This window comes from Myotis myotis, unplaced genomic scaffold (genome assembly GCF_014108235.1).
Source record: "Myotis myotis isolate mMyoMyo1 unplaced genomic scaffold, mMyoMyo1.p scaffold_m19_p_6, whole genome shotgun sequence".
Classification (NCBI taxonomy): Eukaryota; Metazoa; Chordata; class Mammalia; order Chiroptera; family Vespertilionidae; genus Myotis; species Myotis myotis.
In genome coordinates, this window is record NW_023416368.1 from 96,870,416 (window position 1) to 96,885,907 (window position 15,492).

The 15,492-nt window shown below is 50.9% G+C and overlaps 1 protein-coding gene across 6 annotated transcripts; it reads left to right on the forward strand.

Moving 5' to 3' along the window:
• Nucleotides 1-1,152: 1,152 nt before the first annotated feature.
• Nucleotides 1,153-15,079, forward strand: IBA57 (iron-sulfur cluster assembly factor IBA57). Of its 6 annotated transcripts, none has more exons than XM_036314133.1 (4): nt 1,739-2,412; nt 11,789-11,952; nt 13,232-13,572; nt 13,851-15,079. In XM_036314133.1, the coding sequence occupies exons 3-4, from the start codon at nt 13,473-13,475 to the stop codon at nt 14,240-14,242; spliced, it is 492 nt and encodes a 163-aa protein (XP_036170026.1). In that variant the 5' UTR covers nt 1,739-2,412; nt 11,789-11,952; nt 13,232-13,472; the 3' UTR covers nt 14,243-15,079. The 6 variants fall into 6 exon arrangements, with proteins under 6 accessions (XP_036170022.1, XP_036170026.1, XP_036170025.1 ...); XM_036314134.1 differs by having other exon boundaries at nt 1,741-1,881; XM_036314129.1 differs by lacking the exons at nt 1,739-2,412; nt 11,789-11,952 and adding an exon at nt 1,153-1,543.
• The last annotated feature ends 413 nt before the right edge of the window (nt 15,080-15,492 follow it).

Below are 15,492 nucleotides of genomic sequence, written 5' to 3' on the forward strand. Positions count from 1 at the left end.
GCCCTGGCAGGGCTTGATGGGGGTGGGGCTGGCCAGGTCTGGATCTAGCCCAATGGGGGTGGGGCCGGCTGGGTCTGGGTCTCACGTGATTTCTAGGTGCACGTGGGAGGGCGGGGACTTGACTCTGGTTCCCTTGGCATGCCCCAGACTCTGTCAGGATGAAGATTTTCATATACATTTTACTAATTTTCTTTCATCTCTGACACTTCTATTATAGAGAAAGGGCAAATAGCAATATTAAAATATTTCCTCTAATTAATACTCTTTTAATGTGCACGAATTTCATGCACCAGGTCACTAATATTCTTTATAATAAGCTGGCAATAGTAAGTCATGTTCCTCTGAATTCTGTGAGCCACTCCAGCAAATTAATGGAACCCAAGGACAGGGTTGTGGGAGCCACAAACTAGAGGCTCTGGTTCTTCACCTGTGGGACACCCAGCTGAATTGCTTGCGGTGTGGACCTCCTGCGCGCGTGCATCTTTGGTGATCAGAGTATTATAAGTGAAAGGAGTGTGAGCGTAAACAACACACAGGATGGATTTTCATGCACAAAGCCAAGAGCGGAGTCATAGGAGGTATCCCCACACCCATGTCTATGCAGCACATTCACAACAGCCACGGGGTGGAAGCACCCCAAGTGTCCAGCAACGAGGCAGGTAAACAAAATGTAAGGGGATGTTATTCAGCCGTAAAAAGGAAGGAAATGCTGACACACTGTGGATAAGCCTGGAGGACATCGTTCACAGTGGCATCAGCAATTCCTCTCATATGAGTCCCCAGAGAAGTCAGGTTCACAGAGAGAGTGGAGGGGAGCAGGGGGATGCCAGCGGGTGAGGAGAGGGGGACTGGAGTTTGATGGGTATGGTGTTTCAATGTGGGAAGATGAGAAAGTGCTGGATGGAGGGGATGGCTGCACAACACTGGGGATGCGCTTAATGCTCCTGAACTGTGCACCTGAAAAGCGCTGAGGCGGCAGTAAGCAAGCAGAAACTGCTCAGACAATCCATGGCAGGCCAGGGCAGGCGCGCCGGGCCTGGAACAGGATCCAACCCCGCGGGCAGGGCGGGGCGTGGGGCTGACGACCAGCCCGAGGCTCCGCCCCATCCACGTGCCCGCACTTGTTCCGCCGGCCGCCGGGGGCCGCTGTGGAACCCACCGTGGCCGGGTCGCTCCTTCCCGCCGCCGTGCTCGTGCCCAAGATGGCGGCCGCGGCGCTGTTCCGGGGCGCGGCTTCAGGGTGTGGGGGACCTGCCTGGCGCTGGCGGCTGCGCGCGATCTCAAGGCACCGCCTGGCCTCTGGCTCGGGCGGCCACGGCAGCGACTCCGCTGACGGCGCGGCCTGGGCCTGCTTCCCGCTGGGCGAACGCGCCCTGGTGCGCGTGCGCGGGCCGGACTCGGCCCCATTCCTCCTGGGGCTGCTGACCAATGACCTGCCGCTTCCGGCTCCTGCGGACGGTGCGGCCTCGCCCCCCGCGCGTGCGGGCTACGCCCACTTTCTCAACGTCCAGGGACGCACGCTGTATGACGTCATTCTCTATGGGTGAGAGCGGATTGTGGGGAGAAGGGGAGCCAGGGGAGGCGCACCTTGGGGGAAAGTGGGGAGTCAGAGGGAAGAGGACCACCCCACGAGTGGTCGGGAGCTGGGAGGAGGGGCATTTATGGGAAGGGCACCGGAAGATGGGAGGTAGCCTGGGGAGGGCTTCCGGCAAGGCTTCCGTAGGTGGGCGGGAGGGGCCGAGGGGCGGGGCGGGCCGGCTCTGGTGGTGGTGTTTGCTGGGTGCCCCCGCACCTGCCCTTCGCTCCGCTTCAGTCTTGCCCTGGTCGCCCTGTCTTCATGGCCCGGGAAAGGGAGCCACGACTGCAGGGAGTTGCTTCTGCGTGAGCGGCTTGTGCCACGACTTTCCGAGTTCTGGGTGTCCTCCGCATTTCCCTCCCAAGTCTCCCTGTATCCAGGGAGAGCCGTGTTTGGTGTTTTACATCCATCTGGCGACATTCCCATGACCCACGTGCCGGTCGTGGGACCGCCCACCAGCGCACTTCCAGTGTGTGGGAGCCCCGCCGGGCGGGCCCGCAGCCTGGGACGCGCTGCCCGCTCGCTGTGGGCGGCCGCCTCTTTCTCACTGGACTCGCAGGAGCTGGTTCTAGAGTAGCTTGTTGAGAGGTGGATGCTTCGGGTGACTTGGACTCGTTATAGCTCTGCAAGTGGTCTTACCTGCTGGTTTGCCTGGAATAAAACCCCAGGAGCAGAATTGTCACTGAGAATTGTGAAACCATGGCCCGTCTTCCTGAGCTGGTGTTTCTGTTGGGAAGCTTCACGCCTTCTTGTTTTGGGGCCCTGCAAGCTTGTAGAGCAAGCATGTCAAACTTGCGGCCCACAACGAATATTTTTGCGGCCCAGCCAATATAACGGTATGTAGGAAACATTTTAATAAAAACTTCGTAACTTAATTTTTACAATATTCAGTTGTACGTAATTATTAATAACGAACTACAACGTTCACTAATGACTGATTACTATAATCTTGTTGCATTCATTTCCCTTAAGCACCTTATGCGCAGGCGCACCATTTCTCTCCACTAATACTAGCAGCGAATATTTTAGTAGCCCATTGCCACATCATTAGTCTTGTACTGACTTGTTTGGTGTGCGCAACAGGAAATATTTCGCTTTCCGAGAACAAGAAAAATAGGTTTATTTGCGTTACGCTTATTAATTTGTGCAGTTATTCAGTGTCGTAATTTAATGTTCAAGAAAAATATTAATTTTTATTAAAATGTTATATTTATGTTAACAATGACTCATTTATTTCAGCCCTTTGTATTCAGCAGGTCTCTATCGAAATAAACCTATGTTTCTATGAAAATTGAAGCTTTGGTTTTTTTGCGGCCCACATAAACTTAAACCTTGTTTATTTGGCCCGTGTTAGCCTTTGAGTTTGACATGCTTGTTGTAGAGGCTCTTCATCTGATGATTATTTTGGGTCTTCTTTCCTGTGGTGTTGCCAGAAGCTTGGTGGGTGCTGTGGCAGTGAATGCGTCAGTAGGTATGCCCTGCAGGCAGTCACCGCCTGCTTTCCTATGTTAGTGGATGCTGCCATGCCCATTTGTTTGCATACTGTCTGGGGCTACTATGCCCTGGGTCCAATAGATTTGTGATAGACGCCCAAGCCCACATTGTTTATTATCTGGCCTTCTACAGAAAACATTTGCCACCCCTGTTGTGTTCCATTCAGAGATGCCATCATCTTTGTCTCACATATCTTACTACATTCCTCTGATTGCTTTAATTTGCTTATGTTAGAACTTGCAAGGTTTTTTTTTTTAATTATCTTGAGCCCTCTATCAGTAATTTTCAGTAACATCTATTTCAGTCATTACTCTTTAATTTATCAGCATTGTAATGATGTGTTTTTTCTAAAAAAAACTTTTTTATTGATTTCAGAGAGGAAGGAAGAGGGAGAGAGAGATAGAAACATCAGTGATGAGAGAGAATCTTTGATTGGCTGCCAGCTGCATGCCCCCTACTGGGGATCGAACCCAAAACCCAGGCATGTGCCCTTGACTGGAATGGAACCAGGGATCCTTTAATCCACAGGGCGATGCTCTATTCACTGAGCCAAACTGGCTTGGGTTGCAATGATGTTTTGATTCTCAAATTTTGTTGCTGTGTCTGCCATCTGCCTTTACATCCTTTTGCCTTTGTGTTCTTTTTATGAGTTTATATTCTTGTTAGAGGCCTGGTGCACGAAATTTGTGCACTGGTAGGGTCCCTAGGCCTAGCCAGCAATCAGGGCCGATCGGGGCCTTCCTTCCCCTGGCTGCCAACTGCTGGCCAGGGCCTTCCTTTGTTTCACACTGCCCCCTGGTGGTCAGCACACGTCATAGCAAGCGGTCAAACTGCCGGTCAGTCGAACTCTGACGGGGACAATTTGCATATTAGCCTTTATTATATAGGATAAGTTGCTCTATGGTGTAAAGCAGTTTCTTAGTTTTTCTTTCTTCATACTTTCCCTGTAGCCTGGAAGGTCATTGCCTAGCTGCTGTGCCGGTAGGTCTTGTCCCAGATATCAAATTTGTGATAGCAGATTTGGCATCTCTTTCTGGATGTTGCTTGTGCCCTGATTTGACCTGGAGAAAAATTAGTTTTTCTCTCCCAGCTAATTCCTGAGAATGGGATATCGCTTACTGTTTGGTGTGCTAAGGGAATTGAGGGCCACTGTAATGATACTTCCTGACCCTCGTTTAGAATGGGTCTTCATTCCATCAAAGACACCAGAGAGGTAATGTGTTGGTTCCCCTCAGCAGTGGAGGGAAGGGGGCATGTGGACATGCCCCGTTCCTTGGATGGGTGCTCCTGGAACTGGGGGGTTGGTGGGTGATGTCCAGATTCATCTTCAAGTTCTCTTCTGTGATGTGAGGCTTTGGGGCCAGAGTCCACTCTCCTGCCCCGCCTGATATCTCTTTTCTGGCCTAACCCCTCTCGTTAGTTCATGGGCTTAATTCATATGCTTCTTCCCACCTGGTTGCTGTTGGCCATTTACCTATGTCTGATCTCTTTGGGAAGAGAGCAACATTGGGTTTGACTGCCTCCTTGGAGGCCCATGTGCCTTTCTGCTTTCTCTGTGTTAGCTCCCTACCTGCTGTTTTCTCTGCATCTCTCTCTCTCTCTCTCTCTGGAATTTTTCATTTTAACTCTCACGCTTCTAATTTCCCATCCTTGAGTCATTTCTCAGAGCACCCTGTTGTGTCTTGGGTGCAGCAACTTCTCTCAGGTGTAGCTTTTTGTTTATAAAGTAGATTTTACTTAGGTCAACCTTAAAAATAAAATAGCCTGTTATTTTACCAGCATAATGAGTTTATTCGGGAATAGCAGAGGTATTGCAACTGGGGACATGCAAACCATGGTGAAACCATACACAAGTCTAGAGAGAAGAGCTACTTTTATTTTATTAAATACTAGAGGCCCGGTGCACAAAAATTTGTGCACTCGTGGGTAGGGGGTCCCTCAGCCCGGCCTGTGCCCTCTCGCAGTCTGGGACCCCTCGGGGGTGACCACTTGCTGGCTTAGGCCTGCTCCCTGGGGGATTGGGCCTAAGATGGCAATCAGACATCCCTCTGGCAGCCCGGCAGTCCTCGGGGGATGCCCACTTGCCAGTAGGGAGCAGACCTAAGCTGCAGTCGGACATCCTTGGCGCTGCTGAGGAGGCAGGAGAGGCTCCCACCACCACTCCTGTACTGGCAGCCATCAGCCTGGCTTGTGGCTGAGCAGAGCTCCTTCCACGTGAGAACGACCTGACCACCAGAGGGCAGCTCCTGCATTGGGAGTCTGCCCCCTGGTGGTCAGTGTGTGTCATAGTGACCAGTCATTCCCAGTCTTTCTGCTGTTAGGGTCAGCTTGCATATTATCCTTTTACTATATAGAATAGAGGCCTGGTGCACGGGTGGGGGCCGGCTGGCTTGCCCTGAAGGGTGATCCGGATCAGGGCGGGGGTCCCTCTTGGGTGCCTGGCCAGCCTGGATGACAGGCTGATGGCTGTTTGCAGCTGGTCACACCCCCTTCAGGGTGGGGGTCCCCACTGGGGTGCCTGGCCAGTCTGGGTGAGGGGCTGAGGGCTGTTTTCAGGCTGGTGGGCAACTGAAGCTCCCAGCCTCTTTTTTTAAATTTTTTTAAAATTTATTTTATTCTGGAATTTATTTACCTTCTATAGCTGTCACTGGAGCTGAGAGCCGGCTCCAGCTCTGAGGCCATGGCTGGCTGAAAGCAGGTATCTGAGTTTGTATAGCTTCTATAATTGAAACTCTGTTGCCATCACTGGTGCTTTAAGCTCTGAGCCCGCTGGAGGCTGAAAGCAGGTCTCTGGGTTTGTTTAGCTTCTATAATTGCAACATTGTTGCATCTGGAGGTCAGAGCTGGGCTGCGGCAGGCGGGGAACCTTGGCTTCCTCCATCACTGGAGCAAGCAAGCCTCCTGTTCGCTTCAGCTGCCTGGCTGCCGGCCGCCATCTTGGTTGGCAGTTAATTTGCATATCTCACTGATTAGCCAATGGGAAGGGTAGCGAAGTTACGGTTAATTACCATGTTTGTCTATTATTAGATAGGATATTTTTATTGATTTCAGAGAGGAAGGGAGAGGGAGAGATAGCAACATCAATGATGAGAGAGAATTATTGGTTGGCTGCCTCCTGTACACCCCACACTGGGGATCAGCCTGCAACCTGGGCATGTGCCCTGACCAGGAATCGAACCCTGACCTCCTGGTTCATAGGTTGACGCTTAACCACTGAGCCATGCCAGCAGAGGAAAGAAGGGCGTTGGCAGGGGTTGTTGTTCATTGGAGGAGAGCAAGAGTTCTGGGTGGTGGTAGCTTCTCATTGGCTGAATGTGGTGATTCTGTTGCTAGGCAGAGAAAAATCTTTCTTCTTCCTGCAGGAGTCTGCAAAAGGCAGTGAGTGGAATTCATGAGAACTTATGCTTAAAGGCTTCCTGACCATGATTTTTTTTTTTAATATGTTTTATTGATTTTTTACAGAGAGGAAGGGAGAGGGATAGAGAGTTAGAAACATCGATCAGCTGTTTCCTGCACACCCCCTACTGGGGATGTGCCCGCAACCAAGGTACATGCCCTTGACTGGAATCGAACCTGGGACCTTTCAGTCCGCAGGCCGACGCTCTATCCACTGAGCCAAACCGGTTACGGCTTCTTGACTGTGATTTTAATGAGGTGTTTCTTTATTCACTTATACACGTTTAGAGCAGTTTTAACAAAATTGAAGGGAAGGTACAGAGATTTCCCATCCACACATAGTATGGGAAATCTCCACTGCCAGCGTGGTGCATTTGTTACATATGATGAACCCATATGGACCAGCATCCATTGTTTACATTAGTAGGTTCAGTCTTGGTGTTGTGCATTTTGTGGGTTTGGACAAATGGATAATGACATGTATCCAGCACTGCAGTATCGTAGAGTAGCTTCACTGCCTGAAAATCACCTGTGCTCCCACAATTCATCCCTCCCCTCCACCAACCCCTGGCAACCACTGATCTTTTTACTGCCTCCTAGTTTTTGCCTTTCCCAGAACGTCAGATAGTTGGATTGTATAGTATGTGGTTGCCTCTGATTGGCTCCTTTCATTTAGTAATACATATTTAAGTTTCCTCCATATCTTTTTTTAAAATATATTTTTATTGATTTCAGAGAGGAAAAGATAGAAACATCAATGATGAGAGGGAATCATGGGTTGGCTGTCTCCTGCACGTCCCCTACTGGGGATTGAGCCCACAACCTGGGCATGTGCCCCTGACCAGAATTGAACTTTGGCCCCTTCAGTCCACAGGCCAACGCTGAGCCAAACCAGCTAGGGCTCCTCCATATTTTGATGGCTTGTGATAGCTGATTTCTTTGTAGTGCCGAATAATATTGGTTGTAGCATAGTTTATTTATTTGTTCACTTACTAAAGGACATCTTGGTTGCTCCCAAGTTTTGGCAATCCTATATAATAAAAGTGAACTCTCGGCTGGGAGTTTGGGAGTTCGACCAGGGGGGCAAGGCCGGCCAGGGGAAGGGAGCGAGGCTTGGCCGGTGGCCGGCAGCCACTAGGGACCCAAAGTTCATGCACTGGGCCTCTAGTTATGAATAAAGCTGCTGTAAACATCTGTGTGCAGGTTTGTGTGTCGACATGTTTTCAACCCTGAGTTAATACCAAGGAGCATATGTTTAGTTTTGTAAGAAACCTTCCAATGTGGATGCACCATTTTGCATTCCCACCAGCTCCTGTTGCCCTGTATCCTCACCCATGTTTGATGATGTCAGTGTTCTGGATGTTGACCATGCTAGTAGGTGTGTATTTGTGTTTCCCTGAGGTCATATGATGTGGAGCATCTTTTCATGGCTCATTTGCCTTCTGTGTACATCTTCTTTGGTGAGGTATCTGTTAAGGTCTTTTGGCCCATTTTTAAATTAGGTTGTTTGTTTTCTTATTGTTGGTTTTTAACTTTTTTTGTGGGTTTTGGATGACAGTTCTTTGTAAGAGGAGACTTTTAAAATATTTTATTTCACTCCGAAACCGGTTTGGCTCAGTGGATAGAGCGTCAGCCTGCGGACTGAAAGGTCCCAGGTTCGATTCCGGTCAAGGGCATGTACCTGGGTTGCGGGCACATCCCCAGTAGGAGATGTGCAGGAGGCAGCTGATCGATGTTTCTCTCTCATCGATGTTTCTAGCTCTCTATCTCTCTCCCTTCCTCTCTGTAAAAAAATGAATAAAAAAAAAATTTATTTCAGTCTGTGGCCTGTCTCCTATTTCCTCTGAAGAGATTGTATTTGTTGTTGTTCTTAATTCTCACCCAAGGATTTTTTTTCCATTGATTTTTTTAGAGAGGAAGGGGGGGAAGAAAGAGGAGAGAGAAGCATTGATGTGAGAGAGACACATCAATTGGTTGCCACCCACATACTCCTCGACTAGTACTGGGGATGGAACCTGCAACCCAGGTATGTGCTCTCGACCAGAACCAAACCCACAACCCTTCAGTGTGCAGGCCAGTACTCTTACCACTGAGCCACACTGGCCAGGGCTTAAATATGTTTTTATTTATTTTTTAGAGAGAGAAGAAGGGAGAGGGAGACAACGAAACGTCAGTGAAAGAGAGAAACATCAATTAGCTGTCTCCTGCCCCCCCCCCCCCCAACTAGGGATTGAGCCCACAACCTGGGCATGTGCCCTAACCAAGAATTGATGGTGAACTCTCCATGCATGGGATGATGCTCAACTAACTGAGCCACATCAGCTAGGGCAAGGCTTGTAGTTTTTGAAGGTCTTTTCTCATTCCGACCACATGTGTGTTTCCTGGGCCTCCCACTTCTTGGTGGAGACCTTTCTCACCTGATGGCTGCTGAGGAGATGCTCCTGGCTCTGGTTCCAGCTGTGCTGCTTTGGTGGTACACTCTCATATCTGTATGCTAGTCTTTGGGGGGTGTTTTGCCTGGGCTGCCACTAGGGTTCAGATGGTCCCCCACTTCCTTGTTTCCACTCATGATGTCTCTACCTCTACCTAAGATTTTATTTATTTATTTATTTGTGTATTTTTAAATATTTTTTTTAATTGATTTCAGAGAGGAAGGGAGAGGGAGAGCGAGATTGAAACATCAATGATGAGAGAGAATCATTGACTGGCTGCCTCCTGCATGCCCCCTACTGGGGATTGAGCCCACAACCCAGGCATGTGCCCTTAACTGGAATTGAACCTGGGACCCTTCATTCTGCAAGCTGACGCTCTACCCACTGAGCCAAACCAACTAGGCTACCCAAGATTTTAAAAGTAAAAATATACCTGCACATGGTTAAAAAAAACTTAAGAATGTTAAAAGGCTTTTGGAAAATGACTGTCAACATTCAGGTAAGATACATTCAAACCTGTGAAGCATTTTTGTGAGTTTATTTGCGCCTAACTGTTGACAATTGCCAGGAAGCAAAATCTCAGCGGATGAAGGATCGAGATAATGCTCCAGAGAATGGTAGTTTTGCACCTTATTTTATATTACACTCAAAAGAGAAGACATAAGTGGATTACATGAAATCCATTGGTGATAGATTAGGGAGGTGGGAGAAAGCAAAGTGGGGAAACCTCTGGGATTGGATAAAAAGTAAAATGATAGACACATACTTCTTTTACTTTGATGGGTGCAGGATAGTTAACAGTCAACAATTAACTCAGTGACAGTGAGGGGATCTGTGGTCTCCACAGAGCAGTACTTGTACTTTGAGGGGTCTGGAAAAAAAGGAAAATTACTTTGACATTCTAATGATACTAGAGGCCCAATGCACGAAATTCATGCAAGGGGCTTGACCCTTGCAGCCCCGGCTTCATCATTTGGAAGGACATCTGGAAGGTCGTTCGGCTATCTGGTCTAATTAGCATATTATGCTTTTATTATTATAGATGTTATCATAGATGCAAAAAGACAATAGACAGGCTCAGTTAAGGTAAAGATTGACCTTTGTCAGGGAAGATATGGCCTAGGACATGATTTCTCACCATAAAGTGCTTTTAGTTAAGTTTAATTTCAGATTATCCTTTATGGTTACTTTAGGTCCCTGAATTAGCAAGGTCACCATGCAGACCTCTTCTGAGCTTGTTAGGTTAGCATGTGGCCCCTTTTCGTCCACAACTGTCTGCTGCCTTCCTGCTCACCCACATGGATCTACCCTCCCCAGAAGCAGCTCCTTTTTTTTTTTTTTAAATATATATTTTATTGATTTTTTACAGAGAAGAAGGGAGAGGGACAGAAAGTCAGAAACATCGATGAGAGAGATCGATCAGCTGCCTCCTGCACGCCCCCCAGTGGTGACGTGCCCGCAACCAAGGTACATGCCCCTGACCGGAATCGAACCCGGGACCCTTGAGTCCACAGGCCAACGCTCTAGCCACTGAGCCAAACCGGTTTGGCGAAGCAGCTCCTTTTTAAGAAACTTTTTATTTTGATGTAATTATAGATTCACACAGTGGCAAAAACAATGTACAGGGAGGTCCCATGCCTTGTAACCAGTTCCCTAAATGGCAGCATCTTGCCTGCTGTGTCCAGGGGAAGGACATGGGCCATCCATGGAGAGCTCAGGTTCTGAGTGCTTGAGCGTGTATGAGTACGGGTCTCTGTGATTTGACCATGCATGGATACCCATGTGACCTTGAACAAGATGGAGCTACTCTATCATCACTAGGCTCCCTCCTCCTTGCCACCCCCTCAGCCCTATAGCCCCTTCCCCGTTCTCCCTCCATCTCTGTGATTATGGCATTATAGGAATGTTGTACAAATGGTCACTGCCCATAACGTCCTTCATCTCCATCTAGCTGGGGTCAGTGGTCCATTCTGCTTCCTTGCTGAGAAGTATTCCATCGAGGGGATGAACCACAGTCTGTTTAACTTTTCTCCCACTGAAGGGCAGTTTGGTGTCACTTTTTGGCTATTATGGATAAAACTGCTACTAACATTCGTGTATAGGTTCTTATGTGAACACAAGTTTCCATTTCTCGGGTAAGTGCCCAGGAGCAGTGGCAGCTGATGGCAGTGCTCAGGTGGTAGTTGATGTTTAGTTTTATAAGGACCTATAAACCTTTTCTGGAGCTGCTGTCCTTACATTCCCACCGGCAACACTCAGTGGTCAGCTTCTTACATCATCACCAGCACGGGGTGGCACTGTGTTTATTTTAGCCCTTCTGATCGCCTAGTGCTGACCCTGCTGGATTTAGTGGTTTGTTGTTTGTTTTGAGAGAGAGAGAGAGAGATTTGTTTCACTTATTATACATTCATTGGTTGATTCTTATATGTGCCCTGACCAGGGATCGAACCCACAACCTTGGTGTATCCAGAGATGCTCTAATTAACTGACCCACCCAGCCAGGGCCTGTCACTGCTGGTTTTGATTTGTGTTTGTGTCTGAGGAGTGACACTGAACTTCTTTTCCTGTTCTTATTTGTGTCAACTTCTCTGAACTCTTCTTGCTGTTTCTTCCGGCTGCTCAGCTGACCTCATTTTTGACATTCTGTGAGGACATTTGGAAAGTGAGGGGTCAGCTGACTTGCTGTGGCAGGTCCTCTCCCACCCTCCTCACCCTGTTACTCTGTTCCTAGTGGCCCTGTGGCACCTGGTTATGTGAGACGTGTGTATGGACACTACAAGGTGTGTGCATAGGGGGAGTCCACTGAGATCTGGCGACCAGTTGGTAGGCTCCGGGTGAGGGTTGGGCACCAGATGATGGCCTTTGACTCTTTTCCCTGCTCCCGTCTTAGCTGCCACCATTCTGGGACTTTGCTCAATCCACATCTGCAACCCGGACCCCAGCTGTGCCTGGATGGCTCCACCTAGCCCCACTGTCCCCCAGCCCCACATGTCCAGTGCTGCACTAGCCTCTCCTCTGTGCTGCTTTATCTGAAGGAGCCGAACCATCCATCTGGTCAGCACATCAGAATCCTGGGGGCATTTTTGTGGATGTGGGCTGCCTGGAGTGTGGGTTAGATGGTTCTCGGGCTTGCCTTGGGAAAGTGGGAGGTGGTGTGGTTAGGTATGGCCTCACCGTTCCAGAGGGCCCCCTATCCAACCCAGCCTTAGGACCCTGGCTTATTGGTGGCTTCTGGGGCTAGAGGAGGCAGATCTGTCCTTAGGGTGGGCATCAGCACCTTTCTGCCTCACCTTGAGTGTCAAGACACAATCTGCTGGCCCTTGGCATGTGCATGTCTGTGCCAGTGGCCTGGGTGGGAGGGATGTGGAGGGGTCCTGTGGTGGCTGTGGGGTCTCCTGTGTGCACTGCACTGCACAGTGGGACCAGAGGATTGGGGGTCCGTGGCTGGGTTCTGCGTGCTGTTTCCACATTGTGATGCCCTGTGGGCCCACCCCCGCACTGTTATTGGTGGAAGTGGGGTTCTTTTTTAAATTTTTTAAAATTGATTTTAGAGAGAGAGATAGAAACATCAATGAAAGAGAAACATCAATCGGCTGCCCCCTGCACACCCCCCCAACATGGGATGGAGCCCACAACCCGGGCATGTGCCCTGACTGGGAATTGCACTGGTGACCTCTTGGTGCATGGGTCAGTGCTCAACCACTGAGCCACACTAGCCGGACAGGAAGTGGGGTTCTTAGGGTACTGCTGGATGCCCCCAAAGGAAGATGAGATATGGTAGAAAGCTTTATTTCTGTAGAATTACATCCCTAGGTTTCCAAAGTCCCATTTCCCTTCCTCCACTCATGGAAGTGTAGCTGGGGTTTCAGTAAAACTGGAAGCAAAGCCAGTGTCCAGAGTGCCTTTCGCATCATGCTGGAGCTGGTGCAATTCAGCAGCAGGCTAGTTACAGTCCATTAACCCATTGTGTGTGGGTCCACATGGCCATGGGCCCTGGGGTCAAATACAAGGAAGCAGGAGCAAAAGAGCCCCACATGCCAAGTCCCAAGAGAGGGGATTATGTGTTCCAAATCCCTGCACCCCCTTACCATGGCCACACCCATCCTGGCCAATGACTTCTTCTCCCAGGTGGGATTGACAGGGAGAACCTTCCCTGTCACCCCAACTTTACAGGGCATGCGTCTATCTGCCCTTTGTCCAGTCCCTTCCCCCAGTGTTTTGCAGGGAACATGCCTATAATGTCTGGCCTCCCCTTTGTTCCTTTCCTGTTAGTAATTACTAGTTAATTACAAGGGTATCACCACCACAAGCAGTGCCACTGTTCCTCCCGCAGGCACCCGGAGCACACTGACCAAGCTCCCACCTTCCTCCTGGAGTGTGACAGTTCGGTGCTGGGTGCGCTGCAGAAGCACCTGGTGCTGCACAAGATTCGGCGGAGGGTCACGGTGGAGCCATGCCCTGAGTTGCACGTTTGGGCCGTTTTGCCAGCCACTCCTCAGGAGGTGGGTGGGGCTGCGCCACTGCCCAAGCACCAGGGCTCTGCCATCCTCGCCCGTGACCCCCGCACTACCCGCATGGGCTGGCGGCTTCTCACCCAGGACAAGAGCCCTGCCCTGGTGGCCAGGGGCAGGCTCAGGGACGTCTGCGATTATCACCGGCACCGGTACCAGCAAGGTGTGGGGGCACCTGGGGACCAGCGGAGACTAAACTGGTGGAGTGGGAGGGGCTGGAATGCAGGGCCCAATTGAGAGCTGGGAGGCACCGGGAGGAGCCAGTGGAGTGAGCATGGCTGGGGTCAGAGAGGAAGTCTTTTTTCTAGCAAGTAGGATTGAGGACCAGGGGATAGGGAAGTGGTGGCAAGCAGAGGATGGGGTGCTACAGAGGTGGGAGGGGCTATGCCTGGTCTCCCTTGGCTGAGCCCTCACCTTGTTTCTCCCTTGCCACCCCCACAGGTGTTCCTGAGGGGGTCCACGACCTGCCCCCAGGAGTGGCCCTACCCCTGGAGTCCAACCTGGTCTTCATGAACGGTGTCAGCTTCACCAAAGGCTGTTATGTTGGCCAGGAGCTGACAGCCCGCACCCACCACACGGGTGTCATCCGAAAGCGCCTCTTCCCAGTGCAGCTCTTGGGCCCCCTCCCTGAGGGTGGCATCACCCCTGGCACCACGGTGCTCACTGAATCTGGACAGGCTGTCGGCAAGTTCAGGGCAGGCCAGGGGGATGTGGGGCTGGCCCTGCTGCACTCAGAGAAAATCAAGGGCCCGCTCCACATCAGAACCACAGAGAGCGGCCGGGTGGCCCTGACTGCATCTGTGCCAGACTGGTGGCCCACAGCCACCAAGTAGCCCAGGCGTCCCTGCACTCCCACAGGGCGCCTCTGTCCCCCTCTGCACACTTGCAGGCTGGCCCTGTGAAGACATGCCTCCTTGGAAGGTCCCGAGTGTTCGTGGGATTCCTGCGGCTGCAGGTGTGCCAGGCCTTTCCAGCCGCCGTGCTTCCAGCTGACACCTGCCTCTGCTGGTGGCTCTGTGCTGGAGGAGCCAGAAGCAAGCCTTGCACCTGCCACAGCTGAGCTGAGCCCCATATGCCAGCACACCCAGATGAGTTCCAAACCGTGTTGCTCTGGAGGCCATTTGTCCATCAGCCAAGGACAGGAGTGAGAAGCTGTGCTTGCGGGGCCTTCCCCCACCGCCTGCACCACTCAGCCGGCTTCAGGGCAGGCCTGGCACCGAGGCGGTGCAGCCAAAGGATGGCAAGGGGCAGGTGGCTCTGGGAATTGTCTTTCATGCGGGCTTGGGGCATGTCTCAGGTCAGCAATCATATGTGGCAGGTGTGGTGGTCGTTTTGGTGGATGGAGGCACCAGCTGCCCACCGGCACCACAAAATGTTCTCCAATCGCACCTCTGCGCTCAGGGTGCTGGCCATAGGAGCCCTGGTACCATTTCACAGGGGGCACTCCAGCTCCACAGCATTGGCCCCTTGGTGGCCTGGGCAGCCACTCCTCCTTCCTGAGCCTGTGTGCAGAGAGGAGCTTCTGCTTGGTTTACCACCGCTGTTTTCTGATGTGACCAGGCCCCCTTTAAACCGCTGATGTCCATCCTCCCACTGCAGTGTGATTGACATTATGGGTGACCCACTGGTGCCTCAGAGTGAATATTAAAGTTTGACTTACAAGCGGCTCATGTGGAATTCTAGTTTCATTTTGTGGAAGGTGCTGGGACTTGGTTTTGTGCAGACTAGATATGTCAAGAAGGTCTCCCTGGAACAGCCAAGCACAGCAGATAAAATAGTTTAGCAAAGTTCCAGGCCCAATTGGACTGACAAGAAGATCAGAGGCCAGGGCTTTGGGGGCTCTGAGCTGTGGTCTGAGGAGGAGGGCCAAGTGGGGAAGGAGGCATCTTGGTGCCTGGCAGGGTGTCAAAACCCTGCTGAGAACCTGCAGCCAAATGTAGGTTTGGAGTTGCCCCAGGAAGAGGTGGGGAGCATGTGAGGGGAAGGGGGCCCACAGTGGGACTGGGCATTGAAAGTGAGGAGATGGTGAGGGAGATGGGGGAGGGCCCAGCCAGCCCCCAAGGGCAAGGCTCATCCTGACGCA